The sequence below is a fragment of the Caretta caretta genome, chromosome 22, assembly GCF_965140235.1.
Source record: "Caretta caretta isolate rCarCar2 chromosome 22, rCarCar1.hap1, whole genome shotgun sequence".
Taxonomy (NCBI): Eukaryota; Metazoa; Chordata; order Testudines; family Cheloniidae; genus Caretta; species Caretta caretta.
The window spans coordinates 11,186,371-11,203,138 of NC_134227.1; the positions used below are offsets into that span (position 1 = coordinate 11,186,371).

General features: G+C 45.7%; 2 protein-coding genes across 7 annotated transcripts in view; one reads left to right on the top strand and one right to left on the bottom strand.

Moving 5' to 3' along the window:
• Positions 1 to 13,457, top strand: part of NFRKB (nuclear factor related to kappaB binding protein) — a 42,108-nt gene extending 28,651 nt beyond the window's left edge. For 5 of the 6 annotated variants that reach the window (XM_048827554.2, XM_048827556.2, XM_048827555.2 and 2 more), the window contains 2 exons: positions 1,162 to 1,297; positions 2,155 to 5,205. In XM_048827554.2, the coding sequence (XP_048683511.1) occupies positions 1,162 to 1,297; positions 2,155 to 2,280 (262 nt within the window). In that variant the 3' untranslated portion in view covers positions 2,281 to 5,205. Of the gene's footprint in view, positions 1 to 1,161; positions 1,298 to 2,154; positions 5,206 to 13,368 lie in introns of those variants that run through there. The other variant, XM_075122275.1, reaches the window with a different exon arrangement.
• LOC125625450 (transmembrane protein 45B-like) lies at positions 10,802 to 16,548 on the bottom strand. Its single transcript, XM_048827570.2, has 5 exons — positions 16,333 to 16,548; positions 14,882 to 15,091; positions 13,408 to 13,592; positions 11,866 to 12,011; positions 10,802 to 11,024 (listed from the first exon to the last, which is right to left on the bottom strand). Exons 1-5 carry the CDS (start codon positions 16,514 to 16,516, stop codon positions 10,883 to 10,885), a joined length of 867 nt encoding a protein of 288 aa, XP_048683527.2. The 5' UTR covers positions 16,517 to 16,548; the 3' UTR covers positions 10,802 to 10,882.
• Positions 16,549 to 16,768: the final 220 nt, after the last annotated feature.

Sequence of the window (16,768 nt, forward strand, 5' to 3'; positions counted from 1 at the left end):
ATTCCTCCAAGGCCATGGTGGGCAACCTGCGGGCCACATGTGGCCCAGGAGGGTAATCTGATTGTGGGCCGCAAGACATTTTGTTGACCGTGACCGTCTGCAGGCACCGCCCCGCAAAGCTCTCTGTCCACGGTTCGCCATTCCTGGATAATGGGATCTGCGGAAAGTAGCAGGCTGCAGAGACCTGCTGGCCGCCACTTCGCGGAGCTCCCGTTGGCCAGGAACGGCGAACCGCAGCCCCTGGGAGCTGTGTGGGGCCCTGCCTGTGGACGGTCAATGTCAGTAAAATGTCTCGTGGCCTGCAATCAGAATACTCTGATGGGCCGCAGGTTGCACACCACAGCTCCAAGGTCTTTGTCCTGGAGGAGAATTTGTTCCCTACTCTGAACTTAGCTATCAGCTCAGCTTTCTCACATGAGCGAGCATCGCCCTGATGAAGTATCTAATCCTATTCATGATCTGAGGCCCAGTCAACATGAGAGAAACTAGGTCACAAGTGTAACTGCATCAACATAGATCCCATCAGCATGCAAGTAATGGTCCATTTTCATTCCTAGATTCCTTGTCACATTACTCTAGCCAGCACATCCAGGGCAGGAAATTCCACATGCTGATTGCATTCTGCATTATCTAGGAGGGTGTTTCATTACCCACCATCTGGTTAGACGAACCCACGGACAAGAAGCAGGGATGACCCTCAGAGCTGCTGGTGTTGCAGTCAGATGACTAGCATGCCGTTCCTTCTGCCATGCAGCATGGTGAATGTTAGCATAGCTGATTTGTTCTAACCTCTGTCAATATAGTCAAATGACAAACTAAAAACCAGTGCTAAATGAGTCCGGGGCTTTCGTCTCTTAGCTGCTGAAGAGCAGTTTAGTCACAAACACACATACTCTCTTACAAAATCAGCAGTTACTGCATTTAGCTAAGTACAGGTATGCTACAACAGAACCATATTATCATTTGCATTTCCAGCTACTTTTGAAAATAACCAGAATTTGGTAGTTACTCTTAAATGCCAGGGTGGTCCCACTGTCTCGCTCACAGCTAAGTCGGGAGCTGCATGCAGGGCTATATGGGGAGTCCTAGGTTGTGTCACTGAGTCCAGTTGATTCAGCCCTCTGCATCACTATTGACTTCACAATTGGTTTCTGTCTTTAGCATCAGTGGACTGGGTCGGAATATCATCCTGACGACCATGCCAGCTGGGACAAAACTGATTGCTGGGAATAAACCAGTGAGCTTCCTGACAGCTCAACAGCTACAACAGCTGCAGCAACAAGGCCAGGCCACGCAGGTAGGAACTATAGGTCTGCCCTTCTGGTCTTCACTGCAGTAACATCTCCATAAAGGTCTTGCCCTTGAAGAGACAAGGTTCCATGGACATTGGTACCCAATCTGCAAATGTATGTCTTTGGTGTTTGCATTGAGCATATTTAGTTCATTGCCCCACTTCTATTTATATAGCATCTGGATTTATGTTTTAAATTTTAACAAAATGGGCTGCTGGATAGTAAGGATGAAGAGAGAGAACGATATTAATGTCAGGCAGCTTTTCTCCCTCTGTGGTGGCTTAGGGCTAAAAAGATTGTATCTTACAGTTTTGCTGTTCTCTAGCACCTTCCAGCCAGAGATCTGCAGCTTGAACTCCCTCTGTCTCCTTGGGCAAATCACATCAGTCTTTGTGCATCAGTTTCCCATCCATAAATTCAGTATGATAATAGTGACTGGGAAGTTGCAGGGTACTTCAAGAGCCTATGATATGAGGCCTGTAGAAGTCCAAAGTATCCAACAGATCAGATGCCTTTGTTCTGAAAATCTGAAAGCTGCTGAGATTTGGGATTTTATTCAAACTGGTGATGAATCCTTTTTCGCTAGAATCTGTCTCTTACCCCGCCACCCGTCCCTCCTCCACTGCACCGTCCCAGACAGTCACTGGATGCTTTGAACTTGCTGATGACAAACTGTGCAGTCAGTGGCTTTCAGTATTGCTCGTATGGGTGACTTTTGGACTAACTTTAATGCTGGCTGAGACTGAATCAGGTGAAGTCTTTGCCCTGAGTTAATGCTGGCCCACTGGGATTGATGCTGTGCATGCAGTGTGATATCCTATTGTGCTCTGGTGTGAATTAAATGCTCTTTCATTTCAAACAGGTGCGAATTCAAACCGTATCGGCCTCCCATCTCCAGCAGGGAACAGTGTCAGGCTCTACCAAAGCAGTCTCTACTGTTGTTGTGACAACAGCACCATCTCCGAAACAGACACAGGATCAACAGTGAACATCAGCTGTGAAAAGGAATCGCTTTCCAAGAGCTTCCCTGGCCTTATTATCCTCCCCCTATCCATCACCAGTCAGGGCTTCTTAGGTGCCAACACTGGCCATCCAGAGACTGGACTGGAGCCCCACCTGTGCCAAAAGCAAAACATGGCTTGCCTGGAAGCAGTATTGTGGTATCCACTGGAAACCTCAGTAGAGCAACACAAGACTCTGTACTTAAGAATCTAAACATCTCAGTTCAGAGTTGTAAAATCCAGCTCTAAGCAGTGACTAATTGAAGATTTTACTATGTGTCTTCATTCGCTTCTCATTCTAATTGCCCCTTTTGCAAATGGCAGTGTCCTTTGCTGTCATTGCATTATGTTCTGGGTTAGCCTCAGGCAGCCAGCCTGCGTTCTTCCTTTACCAGTGAAACTTGCTGCTAGGGGAAGAGGGATTTGGTGACTCTCTGAAGTCATGGACAAGCTTCATTCTTGGTCTTGAAGTCCAGCTGTCAGTTCCCTTTATATCCTGTAGAGGTGGCTGTAGTTGGTGGCTGATTTTATTGTTGCGGCTTAACCTGTATGTAATACAAATTCTATATATTTATTTATTTTATAACTTTTAAGGCCTCTGCTTTCACTTCCCAACTACCACCACCATCTCAGATTTCTGGAGAAACTTTCCCTTTGTTATCCTTGCAAAGGCCAGAGAGAAGAGTCCTGTCCCATAGCATGCCTGATGAAGAAAACCTCTGCTGTAAAATAGCTAATAACTATTGGTGGGAGGAAATCTGCATGTCTGAGAGTCTGGCTGTGAATGAGCTCAGAGCAAGGACGCAGGAAGAAAAGTCTGCCAGGGAATTTCCCTTCTTACATTTCTCAGTGACTGAATCATCAGCCAGAGAAGACGACGGCCTGTTTAAAAGGAAAAGAGAACAAGCCTTCAGTTTTGTCCACGCTGCATTCACTTTGACTCAAGCAGGAGAAGTGTTTTACTTTTAACCTATGTTGATGCTGGCCTGGCCTTATTTGATTTTTATCTGTCTCCGATTTTTCTTGATATGCAATTTGTTGGGATTGTGCATGTTACAGATCAGGAGATGAACTGACTTCTGCTCCGAACTCTGACATCACTGGAATGCTTTCTCTGAATGAGTCTAGAAGAAGTGTCCGGGTACGAAAAAAAAACAATGCAGAAAGCAGTTTTATTTACAACCCATGCTCCAGAGATCTAACTACCCTCCCACTTAAATCCAACTTGCCATCTCCCTTCAATTCTAGACAGACTATTTCATTTTGGCAAGGAAAGAGTTCTGTCCTACTGTTGTGAAATGCAGTGTGATCATCTGATCTGCTAAGGGCTAATAGACACTGTTCGTCTACATTTATAAGAAGGTTTCTTTAACGTTGTTCCTCTTGTTTTTTTAATACACTGTTTTTGCCTTTGATTGATACCATCATTGAAGTAGTCTATTTAAAAAGGAAAGCCCTGCTATTCACCATCTTCCAATGTTTAGCTGAATTGTTGAGGCTCAATTCTGCTTGAAAGCCTCAGTTGTAGCTAGTCATTGCTGGCTCAGGTACTGTTGATCCAGGCAGCATGAGGCTTTTGATCGAATTTAGATTGAGACCTTGTATGTCATGCACTCTTTTTTTTTAAAAACGATAGCCAACCCACTTTGGGAAAATCAGGTAGAAAAAATATATCAGGAGGCAGATGGCAGCTGCATTTGAGCAGAGCTAGGTACCTAAATGCAGCATTTGAAAATATTCTCTTGAATCATGGTTTTTGTGCAATTAACAAGATCTGGAAAGATAAAGCTGCCTTTCCGCCCCCATCCCCATATCAGTCACTTCCTGCGTCTTTGTCCCTTTTCCTTCAGGATGGAGAACAGGAAATCTTTTGGTTTTGAAGCTGAATTCTTTAACCTGAGTTTAGCTCCGTCAGGTAACCAAAGCTAGTCAAATATAGAGCTCAACTGAGGTGCTATCCATAATACACCTGAATTTTTTATATATAAATCGTATCCCAAATCAGGGTAATCCCCATTTGCAAGTCATATTTAACAGAGTTATGTCTCAGGCCTTGGAGAGGTGCAGAATGTCTTTTTTACAGTGTGCAGCCCTGCGGCTGAAGTGTAGCCTGTTACTGGTAATTAGATGTGGTTTGTAACTCTGGAACTCATGGCATTACACAGGGGAAAAAAGCTGTACCCTAGCATCAAACCAGATGCATTATTGTGGTGGGAGATACCCTCGGTTGTGCAGAAGGTGGGGTTTACTCAGGGCCAGCCAGGCTCTATTAAACTCGACCCTCTTGAACCCTTGCCCCCATTATTTTTGATGGTTTTGAGCTTGTTTTCCTTTCACCAGCTGGTGCCACAGATAAGTTAGTTATCGTCTGTGTTGTGGTAGCACCTAGAACCTACACGTGAAGGATCGGGCCCTGTTGCTTTGGGCACTGCGTACGCACACAGTGGAAAGATGGCCCCTCCCCCAAAGAGTTTACAGTCAGTTTAAAACTGACTCCTCCACTCAAGATACTTGGGGTATCCATGCAGCATTCATCGGCTCTACCCGCCCAGGGAGAGTTTGAAAGCCATTTTCACCAAACCAAGTTCTCCAACAATTTTTTTGTTTGTTTTTTTGCCAAACCATTCTTGCAGTTTAGACAAATGTTCTGTTTTCCTCTGCTATTTTTAGGTTTGGCACAATTCACTTTTTAAAAAATAATTTCAATGGATAATTCAACCTTTATCTTTAAGCATTTTTTTTATTTTTATCATTTTAAATTTTCATAGTTATGGGAAATCATGGGGGGGATCGGACAATATTTTAATGACCGTAGATGTTGATACTCAAAAGTTTAAAGCTTTATAACCAATAAAACACCAATTGTCAATATGTCAAAATGTACAAAGTAAATATCCTTAAATCAAACTTCAGTACTTTCTCACGCAGCACTTTTCTTTCTTTGCCGATCTTTGGTTCTTATCAGTGGAACTTTTTTTTTTTTTGTCGTGTGTGTGTACGTACCGTGAAGTTAGATAGACAAGATGGGTGAGTTTTGGACCGACTTCTGTTGATGAGAGAGACAATCTTTCGTGCTTACATAGAACTCTTGTTCAGGTCTGGGAAATGAACTCCGTGTTACAAGGCGGAATAGAATAGATTGCATAGCATAAGTAATTAACTCCTATTTCAAGGGACTATTCAAGGTGAAGTGGCCTGTTAACATTTTTCCAGTCATAGAAGGGAGGTGGAGGGGCGGGGCAGGAGAGAGAGAGATGGGTTATGGATTGTTGTAATAAGCCATAAATCCAGTGTCTCTGTTCAGTCCATGTTTTTAGTATCGAGCAAAGTTATTAATTTAAGCTCCCAGGCTCATCTTTTGTAGGAGCTGTGCCAGGTTTCCTTTGAGGATGTGGACTGAGAGGTCAAATATAGAGCCATCACTTTGTGAAAAGTGTTCACCCACAGGTGATGTGGTGTTTCTCTCTTCTATCATTCTTCGATGTGAGCTCTTTGAGAGCGTAGTGACAGTCTCGTTTCACCCACATAGTTGTTGTTGGGGCATTTCGTGTACTGGATGAGGTACACCACACGTTGTGATAGGCGCATGTAGAACCCATGGATCTTGAAAGTTGTGTGTTGGGGGGTGTTGATTATCGTAGCAGTGGAGATAAATCTATAGGTTTTGCACCTGTTGTTCTGGCAGGGTCTGGTGCCACTTTGAATAGGTGTGTCCTGGTCTGTGGGGAGCTTGCTTCTGATGATGAGCTTGAAGGGTTGTTTGAAGGCCTGAAGAGGGGTTTCAGAAAAGACTTCTTTCAGGATGTGGTCCCCATCGAAGGTGGATTGTAATTGTTTGATGATTTCCAGTGTGGGGTGCTAGGTGACAACTAGGAGTGTGTGTCAAAGTGGGTTTTATTTCTGTATTGAAGCAGGTTCTCCTGGGGTATTTGGGTACCCTGTTCCGTGATACAGTCTACTTCTCTAGTGGAGTGTCCTTGATTGGTGAAGGCATTTTTAAGTGTGTTATGGTACATATCCCAGACTTCCTTGTTGGAGTATATTCTTTGGTAGCTGAGTGCCTGGTTTCCTGGTGTTTTTGGGGTGCTTACTGGATCTGTGAAGGTAGATGTGGTGATTTATAGTTTTCTTGCTTATAGTTTGTGGGGTTCCATTGCTGAAGCTGATTGTGGTTTCCAGGAAGTTGATACTCATGTGGGATTGTGGGTTTATGGTTTGTTCCGACAATCCTTCCACTTAAACCCCTCACCCCTATTCTTTTGTTTTGTTTTCTTCCTTTCCTCCCTGTGACTGGAGAGGTGTTAACAGGCCACTTCACCTTGAATGGTCCCTTGAATTATGACGGTCTTTTCCACCTTCTATTTAGCTGCGACACTGAGTACCTTTCCCAGACCTGAGGAGAGTTCTGTGTAGCTCGAAAGCTTGTCTCTCAGCAACAGAAGTTGATCCAAACAAAGCTATTACCTCCCTCACCTTGTCTTGCTACTGTCCTGGACCAGCATGGCTACAACACTGAAAACAGTGAAATTGATATTTACCAACCAACCATCTAATCCTTTCAAGCCTACCCTATTTCCTGCACTGAGGATAAGAGAGGGGATACCCCTTCCCAGAGAGCTTTTGTAGAAGTCTGATGCTTTACTCTTAGGTTTGCTCTGAAGAAGTCTTTCCTACGAGACAATGTTCCATGTTTTTTCACTGTTTGCTGGAAATGCTGGGGTCATCTATAGCATTTGGTTAAAACTGGACCTTTGTACTTCACTCTAGCTGAGGCACTTTTGTTTCTCTGCAGTTAAGAACTTGGGTCTCTAATTCACTTGCACCTTGTCACAGATACAGTCAGGCTCTCCCTGCTAGCGGCCCAGGAGATTGCTGTGAAGGGAATCCCTGGGCGCCGACTATGTCTGCTACCCCTTCATGGAAATAGCACCCCTCCGCCCACCTGCTGTAGGCCCCTAGGACCAGTACTGATCCCTGGAATACCCCAGTAGATTAAACGCACCCTCTCTGTGTTCTGCCTGACAAGGAGAGCCTTCTGGTTTACCTTTCCAATGGGTCCAGGGGAGTTGTGACACACAACACATACCAACTTTGCACAGAACTCAAACACTGTGTTGCTCTTTAATAGTCTGAGAAATACACAGAGTACAGCTCATATAGAAAGCAACAAATAAGCTGAAAGCAAGCCACTTGCTAGCTCACCTTTGCGTGGTGTCCATCTATGTTAAGGAAAGTAGGCAGGGACCCCTGCTTCATCAGGCTCTCCATGCTGGGTTGCTTCTCCCTCCTCTTTCGCTGGAGGAAAAAGTCCCCCAGAGTAGAGCAGCTCCTGCCCTTTTATAACTTTCAGCCCCCCCTTTGTCAACCCAGCCATATCATGCAGGGCTGTGAAACATCCACACCCCCAGTGCAGACAGTATTAGGTTGATGAAAGAATTCTTCCATCGACCTGGTCCCACTAGGATTACCTGTCTCTTGGCGTAGGTAGCGTCTACAGTGAAGCACAGTTGCAGTGTACCACTGTAGCGTTTCAAGTGTAGACCAGCCCTCAGGTGATCAGATCCCTGCCAGTGACTTCATTGCCCATGTGACCATCTCCCTGAGTTCAGAGTAAAAAAAAAACTAGTTTGCTCTGGGCAGCAGCCGTCTCCGTATCATTTAGATGGAGGATTGTCAATGTTTAATGACTCTTATCAGGCCTTTGCGTTGGAATTTCAGAACAACAGGAAGGCAACGGCACAACAGAGAAGACAATGACTAGCCCCCCATTCGAAATGGAGTTTGCAGCTTGGTAAAGATACAGAGTTCGTAATCTGACAATGGATTCATAAAGTGTACAGGCAAATCCTCACACACCTCTAGCTCTAAATGTTATGTGCCATTTAGGGACAAATTCCTCTGAAATTTTTTGAAGAAGCGAAGTACAGTGCAATATTAAAATGATTAAATTAGCTTATACCAGCCAAGAAACTGCTCTTGGCCCTTCTTATTACAAAGCCAGTGCTAAACTAGTGTTCGGTTGCTAACTCCACCCCCAACCCCCACCAAAAGGGGTAGAACTTTAATATCCCTGCTCCTTATGGGCTCTTTAAATGGCAAGAGTTCTTCATTCTTCCACTGTTGCTGCTGAGCTGTTGGCTGAACATGAGCAGCCCTCCTGGGGTTACTGTTGCTCTGAAGCTCCTTCTGCTAGAATTTGAGGTTTTTGGCCTGAGGTGCAGGAGCTGCATAGACCCTTTGTCTGGAAAAGCTACACATGGAGTTAGAAAGAAGGAATGTATTATACGAGTGCCTTAATACCTCCTCCCTCCACCAATGGGATAGACCCATTTCTCATCAAGAGAGTATCTTCTAGCCACCACCCACAAAGGACTAAGGGCCCTGGTCTCTGTTACAGAGTTGGGTTGATGCAAGACAGCTTGCATCGACGTAACTAGGGAAGCAGCTACACTTAAATTTTGCTCCTGCCTGTGTAACTGCCCAGCTCCGCCAATTTAATAACTCCACCTCCGTGAGCGGTGTAAAGTCAAGGTCGGTGCAGTTTGGTCGACACAGAGTCAATGTAGATGCTGCATTGCTTTTGTCGACTGTTACTGGCTTTCAGGAGCCTTCCTGTGATACCCCCCGCTGACAGTACAATCAACACAAGCCCTCCTTGTGAGGAAGCGCACCGCCGACACAAGGAGCAAAGTGTAGACATGTACAAGCGATGTAGTTGCTGCTGGGGCTCTATGCCGACGTAAGTTAGGTCAACTTAATTTTGTAGTGTAGACATGACCTTAGTACACTTCCCCTACCCCCCCCCCCCACACACACATCCATAAAATATTAACAGCTGTAAGGAGAAGCAAAGTCTGTCTTTTTTTTTTTAACAACTGGTGGGTGGGTGTGTACTTAAAAAAATTTAAAAAATGAAGCCAGTCTGTTCTGTAACTGTACAGGGTACCCTGACAGCTAGAAACTCACCCTGGAGATACTCCTAGGGGGGTTCTTAATTAAAATGACTTTCCAGACCATGATTTATATGTTAGGAGCCACTTTTTCATCTTCAGCATGCTTTACAATAATTCTTACACTGTAGCTGAGGTAGAGAAACCCTTTTTGACTCCTTTTTAAAAAGAGGGAAACTGAGGCACGTAGCTGCGACATGGCCAAAGTAGCGGAAAGTGGCAGATCCAGGCTTAGTACTTGTGACTCCAGTCCTGTACCTGGTGCCTATTTTCAATACTTTGACATCTTTCTGTCAAGTATTATTTACATAGCTCTAGAACTAAATGCCAGGCTAACGCCTGCGCTCCTGCCTTAAACACCTTAAAGGCACAAATGATACACTCCAGAGCACCAGGCAGCGTTATGTGGGAAGGGAGAATGTGCTGCTGTTTCTGTTTAATGGAAAGGGTGTCTCTCTTAGCAGGGGGGTGTCTTTATACTTGTGGTTCAATTCTAATACATACTAAAAAGAAGCAGAGAGTAAGAATGGAATGATGATGATGAGCAAAATTCTCAAAGTGCTTAAGATGCCCCACTGAAAGTCACTTTACCTAAGTCCCTTTATATTCTGCTGAAAGAGAAGTGAATGACAGCTAGAGTATGTTCATTTGCATTTACAGTAGTGGCTAGAGTATAGCTGGGTGAATAATTCATTTTTCAGTTCACTTGGCTGTTCTGATGCGGGGGGGGGAGGGCCTGATTGAACTGAATTTGAAGATGGGAGAAAATGTTGCTGAACTGAAAAAATCTGTTTGGGGGTGAATGAAGCATGTTGTTAACCAATGTTTTTGTGCCTTCTTAAATGACCACGTTCACAAAACAACCAGAAGAGGAAGAGGTGGTGATGCCTTTTCTCCGTTTTGTGAATGGCATTAAGCCGGGGGTGGGAAGACGGGGATCTTGTGAATTTGGGTCAGTCGGTATTGCACTTTTTTTTCCAGCAAATAAAGTGTGTGAAATTTTTTGGCCTAGCTGTAATCTAGAGCACTTGACCAACGTCATATCCCCTTTGTGCTAGGTGCTGTATATACATAACAAGAGACAGTCCCTGCCCTGGAGAGCTTACAATCTGAATAGACAGTGGTGGAAAGGAAATATTGTTATCCTCATTTTTACAGCTGATTAACCGAGGCACAAGAAAGGTTAAAAGACTTGCCTAGAATCACAGAGCAATGTTTGGGAGGAGCTAGGAATTGAACCCAGATCGCCGGATTCCCTGTCCATTTTTCCGCTCATTAGTTTGTCATGGCGGGGTGGGGGGAGTCAGATACTGTTTGGTTTTTTTCTCCATTGGTCCATGATGTTTCTGGGAGGCCTCGGGATAGGAGCCCTCCTGCAGGGTGAGTGTGGGATGGGCTCACTCTCCAACCTTCCCCAGGGTCTCCCAGCCTTCAAGGGTTGACCCAATCCTCCCCCAAGGGCCTTCCATCCCCAAGGGGCAAGACCCAACACCACCACTCTGACATGCCCCCCTGGTACCTTTAACATTTCTTCCTAAACCTGTGACTTTTACTAAATGTAGCGCTCTGTGATTTTTGTTAACACCGTGACAAATCTGCAGCCCATGTTGTTTGGGGGGCAGGAAAATCCTCCTGGCTTCTAGGAAGGAAGAGACTCCAGCGTGGAGTCAACATTTTCCATGTTATCCGTTTGCATTAGGAGTGGAGTATAGGAACTCATGTCGAACGTCGAACTCCCAATTTTTCCCTGTCTGCCATATTTCTTCCGTCTCTCAATGCAACTGTAACAGATTAATATTGATACAGGCATAGTTAACAAGCTATGAGACAGCCTCCCACCTTCAGGAAATGAATCAAGTGAGAGAACTAAGATTTATATGACTTTTGCATAATTTTTAATCTTCAGGGTTAAATTTTAACAAGGTCCTGTTGCGTGATGAGAGGCAACCCTTCACAAACAGGTCCTAAATTGACGATCCAACTCATGAGCCAGGGCTGAGTATACCATGTATGGGATAGCCAAGTAGCCATGTTTTCTTCAGGATACCCTAGGCTCATCTTGCCTGTCTACAACATGTTACTCAATAGACTGGATATTCCGTACCAAACTGTGTCTGGAGGGAATTTACATTTTGGCAGCAGTGAAGCAGTTAAATGTCCCCTCTGGTTGCTGCTCTAGCGTTTAAATAAGTTCAGAAGGGGAGCATGTTCAGTGTGTTCTATTTTGGATTGAGCATCTCAAGTTGCTACGTGAGGGGCTTGTTTGCCCATGGAGTAAGTGGATATAACCACCGTTGACATCAATGGCTAGGCAGTGCTGGAACTGCTGCTTATTACACCAGTCAGAATCCTCTCACCCTCCCATCTGTTGTCTCTCATCAGATACATAGATGATAAACTCTGTGGGGTGGAGGCTATCTTTTTGTTAGGAATGTGCACAAGGGGGAACCCTGATCCCTCACTGGGGGCCTCTGGGTGCTACCACAGTACAAATAACGGGAGTTCTTTGCCCGCTGTATATAAGCAGATCTGTTATCTGTTGTGTGTCACTGACACAAACCAGGGCTCATGACGGTCATATCTGCACAGACCGTTCTCCCACCGCCCGGCCCCACTACGTACCAGTACACGATGAAGTAGCTGATGATAAAGAGGAGGAGAGCACCTAGATAGTGCCAGCTGAAGCACATGGTGAGGAACATGATGTTTCCATGATCAGTCTGGTCCCAGCCTGGCCCGCCCCATGGTGGGTACAGCACAAACCCGATCTAGTTAGAATAAGTGGTGATCTGATGAGCAGGCCAGCTCCTCCAACACCCCATCCTCTCCTTTATTACACGGCTTCAGTATCGAATATGGATGCACTGACCAAAGGCTCCCCATTGCGCTCTAGGGTCTGCCTAGGAGATTGCACTCCTTTTATACCTGTGCCTTCCTGCAGCTTTGCACACCAGTTTGACCTGCTGATTATGCTATTCTAACATGCTGTCTTGGGACTGCTATAGGAAACCATCCAGACACTTCAAGGAATGCAGAATTTGCTTAGTGACCAACTACAATGAGTGTATTGCACTGGGTCCTTGTGTGCATCCAGGTGAAATTTCCAGTGTGTTTTTAATCTGCAAAGCCTGATATGCTTTGGGTCCTGGCTATGGAGACGGCTCATCTATCTGGGGTACTAACATTAGTATAGTAATGGGGGAACTATCCAGTTTTTCTTTATCTTCATAACACCCCTGTGAGATAGGGAGGTATTAATATCCCCATTTTACAGACGGGGAGTTGAGGCACAGAGACACTACGTGATTTGCCCAAGGTCACGCAGGCAGTCTGTGGCAGAGCAGGAGATTGAGTCCAGGTCTCCCAAATCCAAGGCTAGCACTTTAACCACTAGCCTATCCTATTTTCCCAATGCACCATTCTGTCAGCTGAGATCATCTGAGGTGCTTGTCCTGACTGTCCTTACCTTTGAGTTTAGTCAGAAGGGGACAGGACTTAGGTCCTATCCTCTGGAATTTGCTCTCCCTGCTTGTCTGACAGAGCCCAAGGCTGCTGACCTCGAGGGAACAGTGCAAGACTTGCCTGGCTTCTAGATGAGTCCTGATTCTATTACATTGTGAATGCTATAATGTGCAACAAAATGACCAACATTCCCAGGCTGAGCCGCTCTTACAAATGTGTTGTGTTTTTTTTTTCTACAAAATCAGAGGTAAAGTTTTCAGAACCAGTGTGTACAGTTATAACCTGGAGGGAGGACTGCTGTAACCCGGAGAGGAGCTGTAGCTGTGCTGGTCCCAGGATATTGGAGAGGCAAGGTGGGTGAGGTAATATGTTTTTATTGGACCACCTTCTAAGCTGGTGACAGAGACGAGCTTTTGAGCTTACACGTCAGATCTTGATCTGAAGAAGAGTTCTGTGTCAACTGAGAAACTTGTCTCTCACTAACCGAAGCTGATCCAATAAAACACATTACCTCACCTCTCTAATAATCTGGAGAGAGAACTTAGTAAATAACGCATCATGGCTAAAATGAATTTAAGTCCAAGTCTGACAGTTGTAGATCATGATGGTCCCTTTTGACCTTTGAGTCTGAGTGTTTTACCCCTTTTTTGCTCTCCACTATAGAGTCAGTCAGGCTGAAAGTACAGGATAACAATTACTAACCTGCAAGAACCAGGATCCTTGGAGAAGGAACATGGTCGTCCTTAAGAGCTCCAGGACTGGGTTATCTCGCATGAACACTTCCAGAAGGGAGCAGAAGGCACCACCAAATATGGCAACGAGCATCAGTGAGTGGATGTGCTGATCCAGCGCAAGGCGGTGATGGGCATGAAAATAAAAGAGAAAACCTGCCAAAATTCAAACCAAATTGTGCTAATACTGCTTAAATGGTTAGTGAAGAACTGGATGCAAAGAGCCAACCAGTGACCCTGGAGCCTAGGTTGCGGTTGATGAGACAGATATTTTCCCTACCTTGTGCACATGTAACTGCTATGTATTTGGATAGGATAGTGCAGTTCACAGGGAGGACCTATTGTTCTGAATGGAGATGTTGCCACTTAAAAACTCGAGGCAAGCAAGTAAAGAGAAAATGTCTGGGAAAAGCCAGGTCCTATTGTCCAAATGACTATGAGGCAAACAGTCTGTCCCCAGTTGTCTAGGCAAGTCACTGATAAGTGACTGTAAGTCAGGTTTTTGAAGTACCCTTCTTCCTGTAAATAACTGATGGTTCTGAATCCCACTGTTTTGGAACAGAGCTTTGTGTCTTTCTTCCAGTGCTGATGCCTGAGTTTCTGCCCATTCTTTGAAAATATGTTTTCTCCCTCTTTTTCTTTTGACAATGAAACTCCGCCCATGTGCCCAGATGTTTTCCAAGTTTCTCTCTTAGCCATTGATTTGAAATGAGCCAAGAGCCTCCACTGAAATGGAAGTCTCAAGTGAATAATTTACAGATGAGAAGGATTTTTATAATTGTTTAAGCCACATCGGCCTGGTCTACACTTAACATTTAGATCGACCGAGCTGTATCGCTCAGGGATGTGAAAAAATTCACACCCCTGAGCACCATAGTTAAGCCAACCTAATCCCCAGTGTAGATGTGGCTAGGTCGAGGAAAGAATTCTTCCATCAACCTAGCTGCTGCTACGCAGGGGGTGGATTACCAACATAGACAGAAAAACCCCTTCTGTCGACGTAAGGAGCATCTATGCTCCAGCAGCATAGCTGCAGTCATGCCCCTATCGTGCTTGTAGTGTAGACATAGCCATAGTGTTGCTGATGGTCTGAAGAGTTAACAGGACTTTTGAAACCTGTAAGACAGAGATCCCCAAACTGTGGGTCGCACGCTCCTGAGGGAGGCACAGAGGAACGGTTGGAGGGCGCGGCGGGGCCTGAGCCAGCTCCCACAGGGGGTGGGGAGGGAGCACCGCCCTGTTCCGCTCCCAGCTCTGCTCCAGCCCCGGCTGCAGCCCTGGCCTTGGTCCCCTTACTCCTATCTGCATCCACTCCAGGCCCTGACTTGGGGAGTGGGGAGGGGGCATGACCCTAAAAAGTTTGGGGACCACTGCTATTAGAGCTTCTGACTCATCTGTTTCCTAGGCTGCTGTAGCCTTTTGTCAGAAGTGCGGTTGCTACTAACCTTCAACACACAGCGCCTGGGAGAGCATGAAGCGATCCAGCCCTGGGGGCAGCCCAAGTGGGAGGGGGATGAGAATATCCACTAGGCCAGAGAGGCCATAAGTGAAGTACATGGTTCCATGTGTCCAAGTCAGCAGGTCCACCCACTTGTGATCCTGGGTGTAGAGATGCAAATGGGGGCCCTCAGGAATAAACTGTCCAGCAAGAATCCCTATCCAACAGGAAAAGGGCCAGTGTGAAGGGAGAACAGGATCCAAGTCACTGAGAAAGCTATTAGCACTTAACCACCTTTCTACTCTAGGTTTGGCACATAGGCGAGTAAAGGATCAGAATCCAGGCATTGTGCAAGGATCCCCTTGCCCCAGCCTTCCAGCTCTGCCTGTTTCAGCCCTTGCCCTGTCGTGGTACAGGAAGGCAGGTGCAGCTGCGACAGAGGTAAGTATTAACCTAGACGTGACATGGAGTCAGCACGACTGCCAGGCATAGCGAGACCTCTTGTCTTAAGTCTGCAAATGATTTACAGTGCATCTGCCTTCTTTTAGCTTCAGAAAGATCTGTTACTATTCAAAAACCCAACATGGCCTAACTATGAACTTTAACTGGAAGACAGGGCAGGCCATTGGAGCCTGCTGAGCAGATCCTGCCTGCTTTCCCATTGTCTATAGGTAGGGCCCTACCAAATTCACGGTCCATTTTGGTCAGTTTAACAATCATAGGATTTTAAAAAATCATAAATTTCCTGATTTCAGCTATTTAAATCTGACATTTCACGGTGTTGTAACTGTAGGGCTCCTGACCCAAAAAGGAGTTGTGGGCGGAGTCAAGGTTATTGTAGTGGAGGTTACAGCACTGCTACCCTTACTTCTGCGCTGCTGCTGATGGCGGCGCTGCCTTCAGAGCTGGGCAGGTGGAGAGCGGCAGCTGCTGGCCGGGAGCCCAGCTCTGAAGACAGTGACCCGCCAGCAGCAGCGCAGAAGTAAGGGTGGCCTGGTATGGTATTGCCATCTTTACTTCTGCGCTGCTGTTGGCGGGGCGTTGTCTTCAGAGCTGGGCACCCGGCCAGCAGCCGTCACTCTCCCGCTGGCCAGTTCTGAAGGCAGTTCTGAAGTAAGGGTGGCAATACCGTGACCCCCCCTAAAATAACCTTGCGACCCCCCTGCAACTCCCTTTTGGGTCAGGGCCCCCAGTTTGAGAAATGCTGGTCTCCCCCGTGAAATCTGTATAGTATAGGGTAAGAGCATACAACAGGCCAGATTTCACGGGGGAGACTAAACTTCATGGTCAGTGATGTGGTTTTCATGGCTGTGAATTTAGTCGGGCGCTATCTATAGGAGGAAACTTATTTGGTGCTCATTATTCTGATCGACAAGTGTGGGTGCTGACACGTCAGGCAGCTGGGGGAATGATGCACTGCTACTAGCTGAAAGGAAGGTAATGAGCTCCAGTCCTTACCCACTAGAGCAATGATAACTTTGCCCAGCCCTTCCAGGAGCTCCAGATACTGGTACCACTTATTTTTGCTGATGTTTTCATTCTTCCTCTGCATGAGATACTTGATGGGGTGTTTCACAGACCACAGGACCCCAACAGTCAGGAAGTAACACCCTGGCAGGGCATGACCTTCAAAGTTTTTCATCCCTGAGAGCCATGAAAAAAAGCCATCATTGTTCATGCTGGAAAGCAAATGAGGTGTTTTTTGATGCTCTTAATTACATAGATAACTGTGAATTGTATTGTATTACAATTATAAATTGCTCATTTGTAACTGGCCAGCAAAATGAGCAATTCTTCCCAGCCTATTCATAAAGGGGTGATTGTTTTTCAAAAGTCCTGAGCACCTACAAATCCTATTGATTACTTCTACCCACCCAGGTTTGAAAATTTAACC